Genomic DNA, 15,737 nt, shown 5'->3' with positions numbered 1-15,737 from the left:
GTTAAACACAGGAGCTTTAATGATGGTCTGCTTCCTAATGTCCATCTCTATAGCTACAACTCAAGCGTCACAGATTCCTCTACCATCACTGGTGTCCTAGATAACAGAACAACTCGCACATATTTTGTTCCACAGTCAACAACTGCTATGCGCTGCTCTCAAACATAACTATGATAACAATGCAATCTCTTATTGACTCAGCACCGCTGCCTTCACACTGTTCTGCATTATTTCTGCCTCACACTGGTCTGTCCACCCGACATTGTCTGCCACTGGCGTGAGCACTGATGTTAATTGATTAAAATTAATTAAACAGCACATTGATCTTGCTGAGCTTATACAGCTTTACCCTAATAGATATATTGCCCTGAAATTGATATTCACTGGAACTGTCTCAGTCTATGTCTTCGTTCTTGTTCTTTCCCCAGAGTGTTTACGTTAAAGCGTGGACAACACAGAGGATGTCTGACAAGGAAGAAATGGCTTTAGATGGGAGTCTGAATGTGACACTGACGCTGAGACTGCTGATGCATGGAAAGGTAATAGATAGACATGGTCATAGTTAAAGTAGTTGAGTGTATTTTTTGTAGAAAAGTCCGAATGGTTTGTCAATAGCACGTCATTGCTGTTATTACATCCTGCTTTAAAAGGTGAAAAGGGTGTGAAGAGAAAATCTTGTCTTCACACAATGCTATCTTTCCCTTCACAGGAAGTTGGCAGCATAATTGGGAAGGTAGATTTGTTTTCACTATCTATCAGCATTTATTGATTCTACTGCTTTGCCTCTCTCTTTCTTGTTGTCTCACCAAGACTTCTCTTTTTTCGGTTTCAGAAAGGAGAAACAGTGAAGAAAATGAGGGAGGAGGTGAGAATTAACCTCAACAGCGATACTGTGAATACTTATGCAAATTCCTTAACGTTAATTAGAGCTAATTGGCAGTGGAATGATCGTTGGTGTGTGTTTCCAGAGTGGTGCTCGTATCAACATATCAGAGGGGTCATCTCCTGAGAGGATAGTTACCATCACAGGACCCACAGAAGGCATCTTCAGAGCTTTCGCCATGATCGCAGAGAAGTTTGAAGAGGTGCCGCCAAATTACTACGCAACAATATCCACTGCAAATATCATCAGCACAGTCACACTGATATTAAGGGAGATGCCTGTCTGAAAGACCATGAACGCTCCTATCCCTCAGACACACTTGTTGAATAAAGCATGCTTTTGAATTCTACCTCAGGACATCACTACAGCAATGACTAACAGCACCGTGACGAGCAAACCACCTGTGACCCTGCGCCTGGTTTTCCCAGGGAGCCAGTGTGGCTCACTGATTGGCAAAGGAGGCTCAAAGATCAAAGAGATCAGAGAGGTAGGCGCCATTTTCATTCTGCACTTTCTACCGGGACATTGTTTTTCCACCATCAACATTAATACCACTCAACACCCTTCCTTCAGGACTCTGGCACCTCAAGTATCAAACACTCCAGTAAAACTTAACTTTTGAGCAATTTTTGGTCCTGCACATGAAAATCCCACTGATTATGCATCTAAAAAAATCAGTGGAGGTTGAATACTCGTTCTGAATGGACAATATTTGTGCACGCCTCCCTCCAAATATTGGAGCACACTTTGCTATTTGGCTTGCAGCTGCTCCCTGCATGTCAAAATGAGCTTGGTGTAATTTACGGGTGCTTGAAACAGAATTTCAATGTGGGAGATGGTTGTGCTCTTTTCAGCAATAAATAGACTTTGTTTCTTCTGTTGTCTGGCGGCATCAAGACCACAGGCGCTCAGGTTCAGGTGGCAGGAGACATGCTGCCAGACTCCACAGAGAGGGCTGTCACAATCTCCGGCACTCCGCAGGCCATCACTCAGTGTGTAAGACACATCTGCTCTGTCATGCTGGAGGTAAGCGCAGTCACACAGCAGATGATCTTCAATTCCAACAGCTCCACTTAGGTGTCGAGTGTGTCACATTTGTTTGAGCTGTGGTGAAGAATATTCAGGAGCACATTAGGACATTTTCAGGGTGAGCAATGGGGAAGTAATGTGTTTATCCATAGGTTTAATTCAATATCATTTTGCAGGCACATTTGTCTGGTTATATATTTTCCTCTTTAACACATTGTGCATTATTTGAATTTCGATTCCCTTTGTTAACATGGGTTTGGTTGAGTGAAGAAAGAAATACTTATCACTAACATAATCATACGGCCCTGAGGTGCAAAACACAAACGCAAATCACAAAACAAAAGACACAAATCACAAAACGCAATAAAAAAAATGCAAATCACAAACGCAAACAAAAAACGCAAATCACAAAACTCAAATCACAAACAAAACACAAACATAAATCAAGAAACGCAAAACAAAGAAGAAACGCAATTCACAAAACACAAATCGCAAAACAATTAACACAAAATCAAAACAAAAAACACAAACGAAAATCCCAAAACACAAACGGAAAACAAAAAAACGCAAAACAAAAATGCAAAAAACACAAATGCAAATCATTAAACACAAAAGCAAAACAAAAAACACAAATACAAATCACAAAATACAAATGTAAAAACACAAACGCAAATCAAAAAACAAACAAAAGCAGAAAACAAAAACTAACTAAGTTTGTGTTTCGTGACTTGCGTTTGTGTTTTGCACCTTAGGGCCTCCGTAGAATCACCTATTTATCATTATTTACATTAAAATGTCTGTGAAATTGCTCTTTTTTTATTGTTAATAGAATAGAAAAAGAATGATGAATGTTGCAGTGACACCAACACAGCTCTATTCAAAGCGGGTCCTTTGGCCCAAGGATTCAAGTCATGTCCAACCAGTGTCTGGATGAATAGATTCACACAGATTCAGAGATATAAGGGGGATATTTGACATTTTATGAAAAGAGATATAAAATGCATCAATGCCATTCTTTGCTCAGCCGTGGCAGTGTATAAATCTTTCTCTCTTTTGCATGACTTTGTTTCTAGTCTCCACCAAAGGGAGCGACTATTCCCTACCGTCCTAAGGTCATGCCTACAGGAGCCCATGCAGTATTAGCACCGCAGCACACTGCACAAGTAAGTACCATTCTGTGTGCTATTTCGCTGTGGGTTTAGCCACAGAATAAGACATGAATGGGCCCCTTTATATCTCAGTATGACACTGATCATTAAACGTGTTTTCATCATGAGAAGGACTCATTGGTGTAATTATAGAACAATGAGCCCTTGATATTGTACTGTTGCATGCACAAAGATGTGATAATGATCTTATTTTAAAGAGTATTCAGTCAGGATGAAAAGTGTCAGTGATATGAATAACAGCCGTTTACGCTGACAATTTCCCTGCCAAGTGAAATCTGTAAGATGTCGTGACTAAAGCACATGTTTTCCGAGAGCTACTCGCCCGCTGTCCTGAATTTGGCACAGTCTCTTCTGACCTATCAGACATCTGTTTATGCTATTGGATTTCTGGCCACGGTCAAAGGGGTGGTGGTGGTGAGGGGGGGACACAACAGATGACATTTAGATGAAATTCCATCAAATCTATACACATTACAGCTATGGGAAAGAGGTCAGAGATGGATTTTCAAAAACGCAGCCACTGCAATCATTAGACTCGTCATACGCTGTGGCAAATTTCCATTTCAAGTGACATGTTTAAACATGTCTGCATCTCTCAGTCACATAACCACATCTCTTCTTCTCTTTGTGTTCAGGCCTTTGCAATTCCAGGGCAGTATGCGTTTGCACATCAAGATGTAAGTATGCTCATTTGAGTGACTGACACTTACCCTGATGACTTACTCCTGCCCACTCCTTCTAAGCCACCACTACGCCCTCTGTGTGCCCTATTATGCAAAGAAGAAAACCTTAAGTAACCCTGATCTGTTGACAGTACTAACTCTAACCCCCAGTCGCAGCATGCACTGAATAAAATGAAATTGAGGATATTCAGAGTCTATGATCAGTTGTACCTTTGTAGCCTGAGATGTGACTGCATTTTCAGATGACGACTCAGATAAGTCAGCGTACCTTCTGCAGGAAATGAGTTTTTTTTCATACTGACACCATCTGTGATGTTTGTGAACTTCAGATAGGCTCTGTGTTGTAGTTGTCAGCTCCTCTGAAATAATCCAGTTTGATTGGTTAGCTCTAACTTCCTTCCTACCCTGCAGTTGACCAAGCTTCACCAGTTGGCTATGCAGCATATCCCCCTCCCTTCCCTTGGGCAGAGCAACCCTACCTTCCCTGGTACGTACCCATGGCTCCCCAGGGAAGTCAATCTATCCCTCTGTCTTCACTCCTTTTCAAATCACACCATCAAAATGACCCCGTCACCTCAGAGAATCAAGTACTTCGCCATTCTTTCAGAGTGTACAGCCTTTTCCCACATTTTCCCCTCTGTAGAGGGTGGCTTAAGAGAACAAAAGGTATTTAAATGTACCTGTTGGTATTTACATCTATTTGTACCAGATTAAATCAACTTTTTACTTCCAACAATCCTGAAAGTTAGTGACTGAATTATGTGTAATACGTAGAGGCTGAAAACACTGAATAAAAATGAAGGATGATGATAGAAAGGAAGAATTTTCTTAGAGGCAATCATGGAAAGAATGGCAGAAAATATTTCATTTTTCATTTTCTCTCGTATTCCCTAAATGTATGGGTCCATTTGCCCTGATAACCTCTCCAGAATAAAACAAAAAAACATAACAAACATATCCCAATCTCTTGACCCCATCCTTCACCTCAACAACATTTCTTCTCCAAATCTAACACTGTCTTGGCCAGACCATCCTTGACCTCTGCCACCCCATGTACTCATAATTTTGCCAAAACCTATGAAACAACACACTTGTAATGTTAGAATACAGCTTATTCTAAGCTTAGCTTATCTTATTGTAGAACTGTAAAAAAAAACATGTGATTAGAATTTGTGTTGAATATGTATCCATGTAACTAGAATTTATTTGTGCCACACGCAATTTGTATGCTCCTAATTTAGCAGCGTAGCATTTATGAGCTAGAGGAAGTAGGGCACGTTGTCGTGCATTGAAAGAGGAAGCCATTAGTGCCATGCTGTTGTTAGCGTCCCTTGTCCTACTTTGCAGGGTTGGATGCATCTGCCGCCACAAGTTCACAAGAGCTGGCAATACCCAATGATGTAAGTGCTACCTTGTTTCTGTTCCTCTGACTCTAATCCTCACAATGGTAATCATCATGCACTGACGTCACTAACACTTTTCTTTTACAACATTTAATAAGGAATATCTGGCCACTAACGTGGTTCACCGTCTTGTGTTTATAAAGAAACGTATGCATTGTTGTGACGTGTTCAGAGCAGACATTATTGGGCTGGTAATATTATTAGTATTTGCTGAAAGTATACATCACTGTTTTAAGGCTTTATAGTAAAAAAAACTATTGTCATAAAGTGACACAGCTCTAATATTTAGGTGGTAAATATGGAAGTGGATCCAGAAGCTATTAGATCAGCTACAAGAAAGGTGAAGGTGGGAAGCAGAAAGTTGTTTTGTTAGTTACGTTCATTCAAAACTAAGCAGATTAAACCAAAGAGAGATGATGTAGGCAGGTGGATTTGTTGCTTTTGGATGAAGCCAGACTTGCTGTTTCCCCTTCTTTTTTTCTAGTATTTGGGCTTAATGTCGCTAACTGGCTGCAGGTGGCAGCTTATAGACATCAGTGATGCATCATATAATGTCAAAATAACAGCTCATTCACAATAATAGAGCAAAGCCGCGGACCCAGTGACAATATTCACATTATCACCAGCTTGCAGTCCCTTTCATCTTATAGCAGAATATAATGCAGTGTTTTAGCAAAATGGGTATTAAAGCATTATGGAGATGTTTTGTGCTGACAGAGTAACAAAGCGCGCGATGTGGATTTTCTCTGTAATTCTACCAGGACACTTTGTTGCTGTTGGTTGCTTCAAAAATGTTGTTTTGAAAGCCAGGCCCGGAAATTCATGGAAACTTGAGCTGTTTTGTTATTCACATTTGTCCCCTTCTAGTTTATTGGCTGCATAATTGGAAGACAAGGCAGCAAGATCAATGAGATTCGCCAGGTCTCTGGAGCGCACATCAAAATTGCCAGCGCCACTGATGGCTCAGCCATGCGCCAAGTCACGATCACAGGCTCACTGGCCAGCATCAGCGTGGCCCACTACCTCATCAATGCCAGGTAGGACATAACATAGGTCCAGCAGGGCTTTACATCACAGTCTGATGATAAGACAGCCAAACACCATGCTATTGTTTGCGGGCAGAGTTATTGTGCTCAGGGTGAGGCTGGATTTGTTCCAGCTCACTGCTCTGTTCTCTTGACTGCATTAAAATTCCTTATTGTCTCTGCTTTTTAACACATTCCTTCTTCAATTCTTATGTTTTCTCCTTTCTCTCACCTCCCTTCTCCTTTGTCTCACCCATTCATGTTTCACTCTCTTCTTCTAACCCTCACCGTTTCATCCCACCCCACCTCTCCTCCGATTGTCACAACTCGCAGCCTAGAGATGGCTAAATACACCATGCAGGCCGCTTCCTCAACGACCCAAGCTGACCTCAACATGAGCTTCGCTCAGTCTCTTCCTGCTGCCTCCACCGCTGCTACCTCTATGGCTATGCTGGCGGCCGCAACCCCAGCCCCAACCACCCTTAACGTCCACTCTCCTTCCACCTTACCAACCATCCAAAACCCACACTATGCCGTACCCATTTCCAGCCTTCTTGGCATGAAAACTCTCCCTGTCCTGGCTGTGCATCCAGCCGCTGCTTCCAGCCTAACACAGGGTTTATCTCCTTTCACCACAAAAATGACTGGCGTCAAAAAATCTGACCGCCAGAAGTTTGCACCTTATTGATCTCTGCTTTTCAAAGTCTCATCAATGTGGCGGACGAGTAAGACATGATCAAAATACGGGATGACAAATTATTTAACATCAACAACATACAACCGGTGTAAAAATACCTTACAGCAGTGTGGTTGTACGAAACCACTCATTGGTTTGTGAACTGCTGTTTAAAAGCCTTGAGATTGGCAGTTTGGCCAAAGCCATCTTAAGATCACATTTGGATGAAACTCTGCAGGAGCTGGGAGAGACGTGAAGAGTAGCTCTCACTGAGAGCCTGAAGACTGACAGGTTACCATGCATGATATCCACTGTCAATCCCACCATAGCCATGCCCTAAGGCATACCCACCTTTATTCTTTTACTCTAAATTGGACCCTAATTTAAAAACTGTCCATCGTGTTGTATTGAAGAAAAGCATCGAGACCACGAACTCCTCAGGAAAATGTTATAAAACATTGTAAATCAGAGAATTCTGGACCTATTTTCATAGACGTTAATAAAAAGGGACTTCTTTTGGGATCAGTGGTCACCCCTTGATGGCCATTCCAGAGAATACAGGTTGTAGCGCTTGTTTTCCATAAATCAGGAGGGTAATTAACAGACACTGAAAAGATAGAAGAATGGAACTGCATTATAAACTCAGTATTATGTCACGGACATGCGTAAGAATTACTTTGGATAACTCAGGCTTATATTAGATTCATAGGATTTTGTTGTTGTTGGTCAAATGGATTTATGTAACAGAGCTTTATATAAGGACTTAAACCAGGAGATGTTTTCCATGATGCAAATACTGACTTAGTTTTCTATCTGTGTAAGTAGTTTACAAACAGTTTTTGTTAGAAAATGCATTCAAATACCATAAGACGTGGTGCTTTGTTGGCAGCAGGCTGTTAAGACATTTGTCGTGTATACAATAGAAATTAGTGTGTTTATTGTTATTATTTTTTATAATAAGGATTGCTCCACTTTTGTGTCATGTTCCTTCCCCTTTCCTTCACTATAGGCTCACATCAGTGCAAACAAACTTGGGTGTTCTGTAGTAGCGCTGCTCTGTTGCAATTCTGATGGGATTATCCTTAAAGCCACATTGGATTCCAGTGGATTTTACTCTACACGGTAATCCTGTAGAGGGGGACTGGTCTAACTCCACTCATTTTTTGGTTTCTATATTCTAGCGAATGTCTTGTTTATTCTCCGCTGTAAACGAGTGGAATGCTTTAACTTTCAGCACCTGAAATAAATGCTGAGCAGTTACTGTAATAAATGTATTATGCATGTGTGGGTGTTTACCTGCTGATGACTGAAATAAATGCGACTTTCTTTGAATGCAGATGTTGTATTGTTCTAATTTTCATTTAAACATCAACGCTGAGGATTTATGTGTGTTTACTTGTGAATGACCATAACCTTCATGTCAATCAATCCCCATGTCAGTACCAAAGTGGTGCTCTTTGATTTACAGTATTTTGTCTCAGAGAGAAACTATGGAGTGATCGTCAGTCTTTGTCTGAGCCACATAAAACTTTGATATAAAGTCTAAAGAATTTGTTTCCTCCACTGCCTGCACATTTAGTACATTAAACGGCACTGATACTGAAATATACAACATAATAGACACCAAAATCAATGGCTGTCAGCAGTTTGCAGCACACAGGTGCAGATGTGTGAAAACAAATTATTCAAGTTTCATGCAATTTGCTGATATAGCAGAGGTTACAAAATCCCTACCGAAACAACTATTTCCTCCCTTCTAGCTCCTGAAAAACATGCAGAAGAACAACTAGGAAACTCTTTGTGTGTGTGTGTGTGTGTTCCAGCTTTGCCTGTTGCCCCTCTGTGAATCTGACTCCGCCCACACCTCACTGCGGGAGGACGTGGGCTCTTCTGTTCTACCTAATGTGTGAAGTGTGGGTTTGCGAGCCATGTGGGCCATTTCCAAGGCAGGCCAGGAAATGCTGAAGTGGAGATAATCAATAGTTAATGGGGCAGAAATGTAATGACAGTGAAGGATGACATTTCAACCTAGGGGAAGGTGCAGCAGCAGAGAACACTGCTGCATGTACATTGGTGTGTGCCCAGGGCAGTTATGGGTTCACAGCCAGCTTCTAATGCTATATTAATGACTTTTTTTCTCTCCCCTGACACTGGCAGGGGAGAAGGGCCCGTTTTTTTTGGAGCCCGCTGCCATCATGCAGTTTTGAAAGGCAATTTGGGGGCAAATAAACTTTTTTTTTGTAACATAACCACCTGAAGATCAATCAGTCGCAGATGCAAAACTACTGTGACACTGTGATGCCTGCATTTATTTACTGTTATAAAGCTTAATAACCAGTGTTGGGGTAGTTACTCAAAAAAAGTAATTAGTTACTTCTGTAAATTGTAATGAGATTACTTTACTAGTTACAGGATTTGAAAAGTAACTTCACTACTTACCGTGCAGATATATGGACAAACATCACTCATCCTGCCCACATAGTGTTTATTGTATAATCTATACAAAAGGGCATGTAAAACCATATGATCCAACGCAGACTGGATCATTTCTCTATGTGCAGTATTATCCCCACATCAGTATATGACACATACATAATGATCTTTATGACGAGGTTCGAGTACTATCGCGATGAAATGCAGGGGATCCGTGTAGATCTTAGTAAAACGTGTTGACAGATTCTCTTTTCATTGTTTTGACTCTGTGATCTCAATCTTTGTGTAGAAGACGCTTTAGCGCTGTAATCGAGGGAATAACAGATGCATCAAATTAGCTAATTTCTTTTGTTAACTGCTCAAAGAGAGAGAGAGAAGAGAGTTCTGTCGCGGGGAGTTCATAATCTGCGCTGTTTGCAGCCAAGTTTCGCATTTTGCGCAAAGAGACTTTCCAGCATTTAATAGGTGCTGTTCCACAGTGAACTCACATCTTGTTGGAATTGTTTTATTGGTGTTCCAAATTGATCTTGGACAGACTCTAAGCAGGTATAGACAGGCGCGTGCTGGCCGCAGTTTTTGCATGCGTCATCGCAACATCGTTTCGGTGGTTACCGGGGGAAACGGGAGGAAATCATAGGGCGTCTTCAGGACGTCCTGCCTAAAAGTAGGGCGTCTAATTTCTTATTATTTTCAGTCTCCAGGACGCCCGGACACCTTGCTGGCTAAAAGCCTGTTCTCCGGCGTCTCCATAAACTGCCACCAGCAGCTATGTCACACAATAAGATCTCCATGACAACAGTGCCCAGGCTTGCACACGCGTTACTATAGTAAAGTAGTGTAGTTAACGATATTTTTAGTGTAATGCGTTACTTTACTTTGTTACCCAAAAAAGTAATATAGTTACTGTACTCTATAGCTTTGAAACTCATTACCCCCAACACTGTTAATAACTTAAAGTAACTAATTTCTCACATAATAAAGTTTGAGTTGTGCAATGGACGGTATGTCCACTTCAGTCTTCAGTGGATTCCATTGATATTCGGTGTAATGACTGTGGAGATCAAGTGGCATTTAGGGATGAAGTTTCTTTCAACTGAAAAAAGAACAGCAATTCGTATTTTCCATTTTTTTTTTGGATAGCTAGATGTGGAAAAAAGACCTACAGGGACACATAAAATGTATCTGTTGCACCTTTAACAGAAGATTTTATTACTTAATTACGAAGAATTGAACTCCTCCAAGTGTTGTGTATCCATAAAGGCGTTCACCAGTGCATTTTACTGCATACTACTCTGATTTATTTCATTAAACATTATTAACAACTTTATGCCAGAAAAATAACAATACAAAAAATGATGTGTCAGCTGGGAGGTTTGGAATGGGACCTTCATTTTAGTAAATATAAAACAGAATGTCAGTAATTGGATGGATGACTTTTCCAAATAGGAACAATTTATGACAAAAAAACAAAAAAAACGGTCATGGTACGTCCCCAAGAAATGAATCCCCAAACATAACCTCACTATGTCATTCTCCATGTACCTTTTTTAATCCCAGTTGTTAACAGTAGCAGTTAACCACATGCTCTATTACCTCCTGGTTATAATGCGCCGTCGTCTTTTCTCATTCTGTAACAAATTAACCAGAGACAATTAAGCAAAGACAAAATTGTAACACAGAAACCACTCTCTGATTCCATATAATGAAGTAAAGTTGTTGATCACCGTGTGTGTGTATGTGTGTGTGAGAGAGATAGAGTGAAAGAGTGAAATATCTTAGACACACACATTAATACAGCAAATATGTGTCCACATACACTGTCACTAGGTACACAATGCCCTATAATTAAGTTAACAACGGAAGCCTGCAGGCTTTACCTGAAGCATTGAGTTCTTTGATCGTCGGTTGACCATAAAGTGGATGCATAGGTTAAGCATTTGTCTTGTGTGGTCAGTGATGTGCTCACTAGGGGAGACTGAAGGTAGAATAACTAAATAAGGGCATAAGGTGATGTATAGGAGGAGGAGCAGGTAACCTTTAAGAAGTGGGGTCTTGCTCGCTGAGGGTGAGAGCTTTTGGGGAATTTGGCTGGAGCTCTCCCGAGCGAAATGCAGCGCTCGGAATTGACACTTGACTTGTAACAGAATAAAGAGCTCTTCGTTTGGTGAAAAGTCTTGTGTCACGGAGTCTCATTCTGCATCATCATCATCTCATCACTTGTAGTTCTGAAGAAGAAGGAAGCCTGACTAAACGACAAGAGATAGAGATAGAGAGAGAGATCGTTTACGTGTTTTTGTTACCTCTTTAGGACATTTTTCAGGATAAACACTGCCCATTTAAGGACTAATAGTCTTCATTAGGACCAGGCTCTGGCTCTAATGAAGTCTCACTTCTGTAGCAAGGTTAATGTTAGAGTCAGTGTTAGGGTTATTAAATGCAGTGTCTTGTGTTTGTGCATGTGTGTTTACTTGTGAGGACAAACTTACTTAGTTGCTTAAAGGTGAAGTAAGTAGTTTATAGTGCCATCTAGAGGAGAGACTGAAATTTACAACAAAGAACTGCTGCTTTGCTCACCCCCTCCCTTCCCTGAGCGCTACGGTATCCTCAGCCGGTCAAATGTCGTCCTCGTCGTCTTTCTCCGTGTCAGCAGATGAGGTTCGTGAGGTGAGGGAGAGGGCGAGCTACCGCGGCCGTAGCAGACGAAGCGGAGAGAGAGGAGGCGGGACTTCCGCTACAAGTAAAGAGACGCTTGTTTTGTTCTCTCGCGTTTGTCCTTACAGGCTCCGGTAAAAACATGGCGTCTCGCTGCTAACAGTGGCTATGCAACCGCGGCCCGCGACCATGTTATTTTACATGACTTTTTGAAACACTACGAAAATGAAACAAAAACTAGGAGCACATAATATGCATAAAAACGTGGATTTTGGGTCATATAAACCCATAAATACTACACAGTGTCCCTTTAAATGTGCCATATGTAAGAATGTGGCCAAAAATGGTTACTACATTCAAATTCAAAATACAGTGGTCTTTTAGGTTTAGTTTTTTGACGTAACTGGCAACCCATGGTTGAGACTCTACTGACTGAAATGATTGGTAGACGGCGGTAGGTGGCGCCACATGCCAAAACATGATTTCAAAACATAAACATGATTTGCAGTCTGCAAAAGATTTTTTTAATGCAAATATTTTAGCTGTACTGTTGTTGTAGGTGAGTTCAGTTTGTTATATGAACATTATTCCTGAGACTCCATGACATATTAGGAGGATTTTATGGCCAGTTGCTTTAGATTTATTACATAATGCACCTTTAAAACATTACTGTGAGGACATTTTAGCAGGTCTCGATTACTTCAAATAACTTCTTTTTGCAGGTTTAAGAATTGGCTTAGTGTTAGAATTAGGGTGAGTGTGTCATTTTAGCCGGTCCTCACAACGTTATGAGATTTAAAAGTAGTTCTTAGAGTAAGGGAAAGGGATAGGGAATGCATAAAGTTTATGGACGTTTTCACAAATACAGAGAAAGTGTGTGTATGTGTGTACTTGTATTTGTTACCCTTTTCCGGACATTTTCTGGCATAAACACTGAACTACTTGTCAGGTCCAGTGGTCCTCGGAGACCAGAACCTTGTCCTAATGAGGCAGAACATCAATTCTGATTCGGAGGAGCTGGTTCAGTTTAGGGCTAAGATTTAAATTGTGGTTAGGTTTAGGTTATGTTTCGTCATTCACTGGTTATGGTTAGGATGGTTAAAGTGCGTGTTCTGAAAAGGATAGCTGTATGAACCTGTGTGTGTGTATCCATCCATCAACTTTAATGGGCTTGTTAAGACTTGGTTTTAGGGTTCAGTTTAGAATTAGGTTTGGTTCGAGTGAGGATAAGGGTTAGGATTAAGCATTTAGTTGTGATGGTTAAGGTTAGGATAAGGGGCTAGGGCAGTGGTCTCAAACTTGTGGCCCATGGCCCCCAAATAAATTGCATGTGACTCACCACTTAATATCAGCTTATAATGAGTTTAGGGCTGAAACAATTAATCGATTACTAAATTAATCGCCAACTATTTTGATAATGTATTAATCAGTTTGAAACTTTTTTCATGATTAAAACAAGATTTCTGATTGTTTTAGCTTCTTAAATGTGAACATTTTCTTTGTTTCTTTGCTCCATTTAACAAAGAAATCATTAAAACTGAATCATTTTGGTTTATGGACAAAACAAGACATTCGAGAACATCGTCATTTCCAGGTTTGACAAACACCAAACCAACCAAACGATTCATCGATTGATCGAGAAAATAATCGACAGATTAACCGATTACGAAAATGATCATTAGTTGCAGCTCTATATCAGTTATTTCTGTGTTTTTTTATTACCATGTTAAATCATAAATATGTTTATATTGTCAACTTTTTTTTCAGTCCATGTCAAAAATAATATTATGTGAAAAATCATCATAAATACTATCATTTCTATGTCTTTTTCTCAAACAGTTGGCTCTTTTTTGACTTCACCGGCCACTTACTGACCAAACTAGACGCTCAGTGGCCCCCAGATCATTCAAGTTTGAGACCCCTGGGCTAGGGGATACATTATGTCTATGAGTGTCCACACACATGATGCAATACCAGCATGTGTGTGTGTGTGTGTGCGAGAGAGAGAGAGATAGAAAGAGAGGGAGAGAGGGAGACCTGTGAAACGTCCCCTATTCCTCAGTCTCAGTTTGGAACTGCTCCACCTAGTGGCCGCTCGGCTGAACGCCTCTCCCCATCTCTCCTCCTCTTGCTCCATCATTTATTAAAGTATTTTCTTCTCTGGCACCGTGAGAAACAAAGTGTCAGTGTGCAGCAGGGACATCAGTAGCAGCAGCAGCAGCGCGGCACTGGCACACGAGCGTGGGTATACGCCGGTCGGACGCGGGGCGCCCGCACAATTCACAAGTTGAGCGCGACGCACGGAGGAGCAGCGAGCATCCTGCGGGGGACACTGTGCTTTTGACGGACTCAACGAGCGCCAGTTCCCATCTCCTCGCCACTGATCATTTGTTGCTGCCTGTGCTCTCCAACAGTCCCGAGGCTGTGTTTCATCCTGCGCACCGACGGATACGCACAGACCCACGATCACAGGTGAATTATTATTATTATTATTATTATTATCATATCACTGTTGTTGCTGTGTGTGCGCGCGCGTAGACATCCATAATTGCCTGATTGCATTGTTTGAAATATTGGTTTTCACATCAACTTTGTGTAAAAGCTGCCGATGCTTCCTTGTTCTGGATTTGAGAAGATGAAACTCACTCGGGGTTTCAGTGCAGGCATCAAACCTTCTGCTGAAAAAAATCTCAACACATCCACAACACTGAGATATATTTATGTGTTGGAAACTCATGATTGAGAGTTGAAACCTGCAGGGAAACCTGTAGAGGCTACATGGTAGTCACAGTATGTGTCGAGCTGTTTTTATTTTGCTTCTGTTACCTTGGATTGGACGTGTTCCAGGAAGCACCAGAGGGATTTTAGTGGCTGCACAAAGACTTCAGGATGCAACAGTCAGTCCCAACTAACAGAAGAGACAGTCCAGCACATAATGCTGTGTACAGCATTAAATAAATTCACATTGAGAATTCATAGCTGTGGCTTTTAAATCAGGTTTTTTCTTTAGGTGCAGGATCATTGTGTTCATTTACAGGATCAATTAAATTCCAATTGTCAATTAGTAGAATGTGTATTTATATACATATATACATATATGTGTGTGTCTGACTCACATGCATTAATACTGTAACAATGTGTGGTCAGTTTTCAAATTGAACTGGGCGGGTTGTAAAAAAATAAATAAAAAATCACTGTAATAAAAATAAACACTTCCCCACCCCTCTCCCTCTCTCTAGGGGTCACAGCAGCAGATCACCTGCTCTTTCAGTGATCCGTGTATGATTTTGCAGAGATTTTTTTTTATGCCCACTGCCCCTCCTGATGCAGCCCTCCCAGTCAAAAAAATCAATCCGTTCCACATAACAGAATGATTTAAAGCTGTAGTGCGTAACTTTAAAACATTAAAAAAAGAGACATGTTTCATTCAAACCATACACTCTTAGAAATAAAAGTGCTAAGTAGAACCATATAAGGTTCTTCGGCTTGTGCTAATAGGAGAACCCTTTCAAAACCCTTTATCCAGGAAAAGGGTTTTAATGGGTTCTCTGGATCAAATGGTTCTTAGTGGAACCATTAGTGTTACCAAGAACCCTTGAAAAACTCTTTCTTCGGGAATGCAAGCAAATGGTTCCAGGTAGAACCTCAGCCCTTGTAGAGGAACACTTTTGGAGTGTAGTGAGTTCACACGATGCTGATTAAAGCCTTTCAACCCCACACACTACTGCACACAGTAAATGGTTTAGAGCCGAAACAATGAATCGATTATTAATCGGTTACTAAA

General features: G+C 40.9%; 1 protein-coding gene across 1 annotated transcript; it reads left to right on the top strand.

Moving 5' to 3' along the window:
* Positions 1 to 461: 461 nt before the first annotated feature.
* Positions 462 to 6,880, top strand: LOC310934492 (poly(rC)-binding protein 3; the record flags this gene model as incomplete). The annotated part of the gene is made up of 12 exons (XM_083898226.1): positions 462 to 539; positions 710 to 733; positions 833 to 865; positions 969 to 1,085; positions 1,239 to 1,370; positions 1,781 to 1,909; positions 2,986 to 3,075; positions 3,717 to 3,758; positions 4,176 to 4,251; positions 5,112 to 5,164; positions 6,035 to 6,204; positions 6,526 to 6,880. 12 exons carry the CDS (start codon positions 462 to 464, stop codon positions 6,878 to 6,880), a joined length of 1,299 nt encoding a protein of 432 aa, XP_083754352.1.
* Between the last annotated feature and the right edge of the window lie 8,857 nt (positions 6,881 to 15,737).

This window comes from Microchirus variegatus (genome assembly GCF_963457635.1).
Source record: "Microchirus variegatus genome assembly, chromosome: 11".
NCBI classification, from domain to species: domain Eukaryota; kingdom Metazoa; phylum Chordata; class Actinopteri; order Pleuronectiformes; family Soleidae; genus Microchirus; species Microchirus variegatus.
This window is presented reverse-complemented; position numbering and strand designations above follow the sequence as displayed.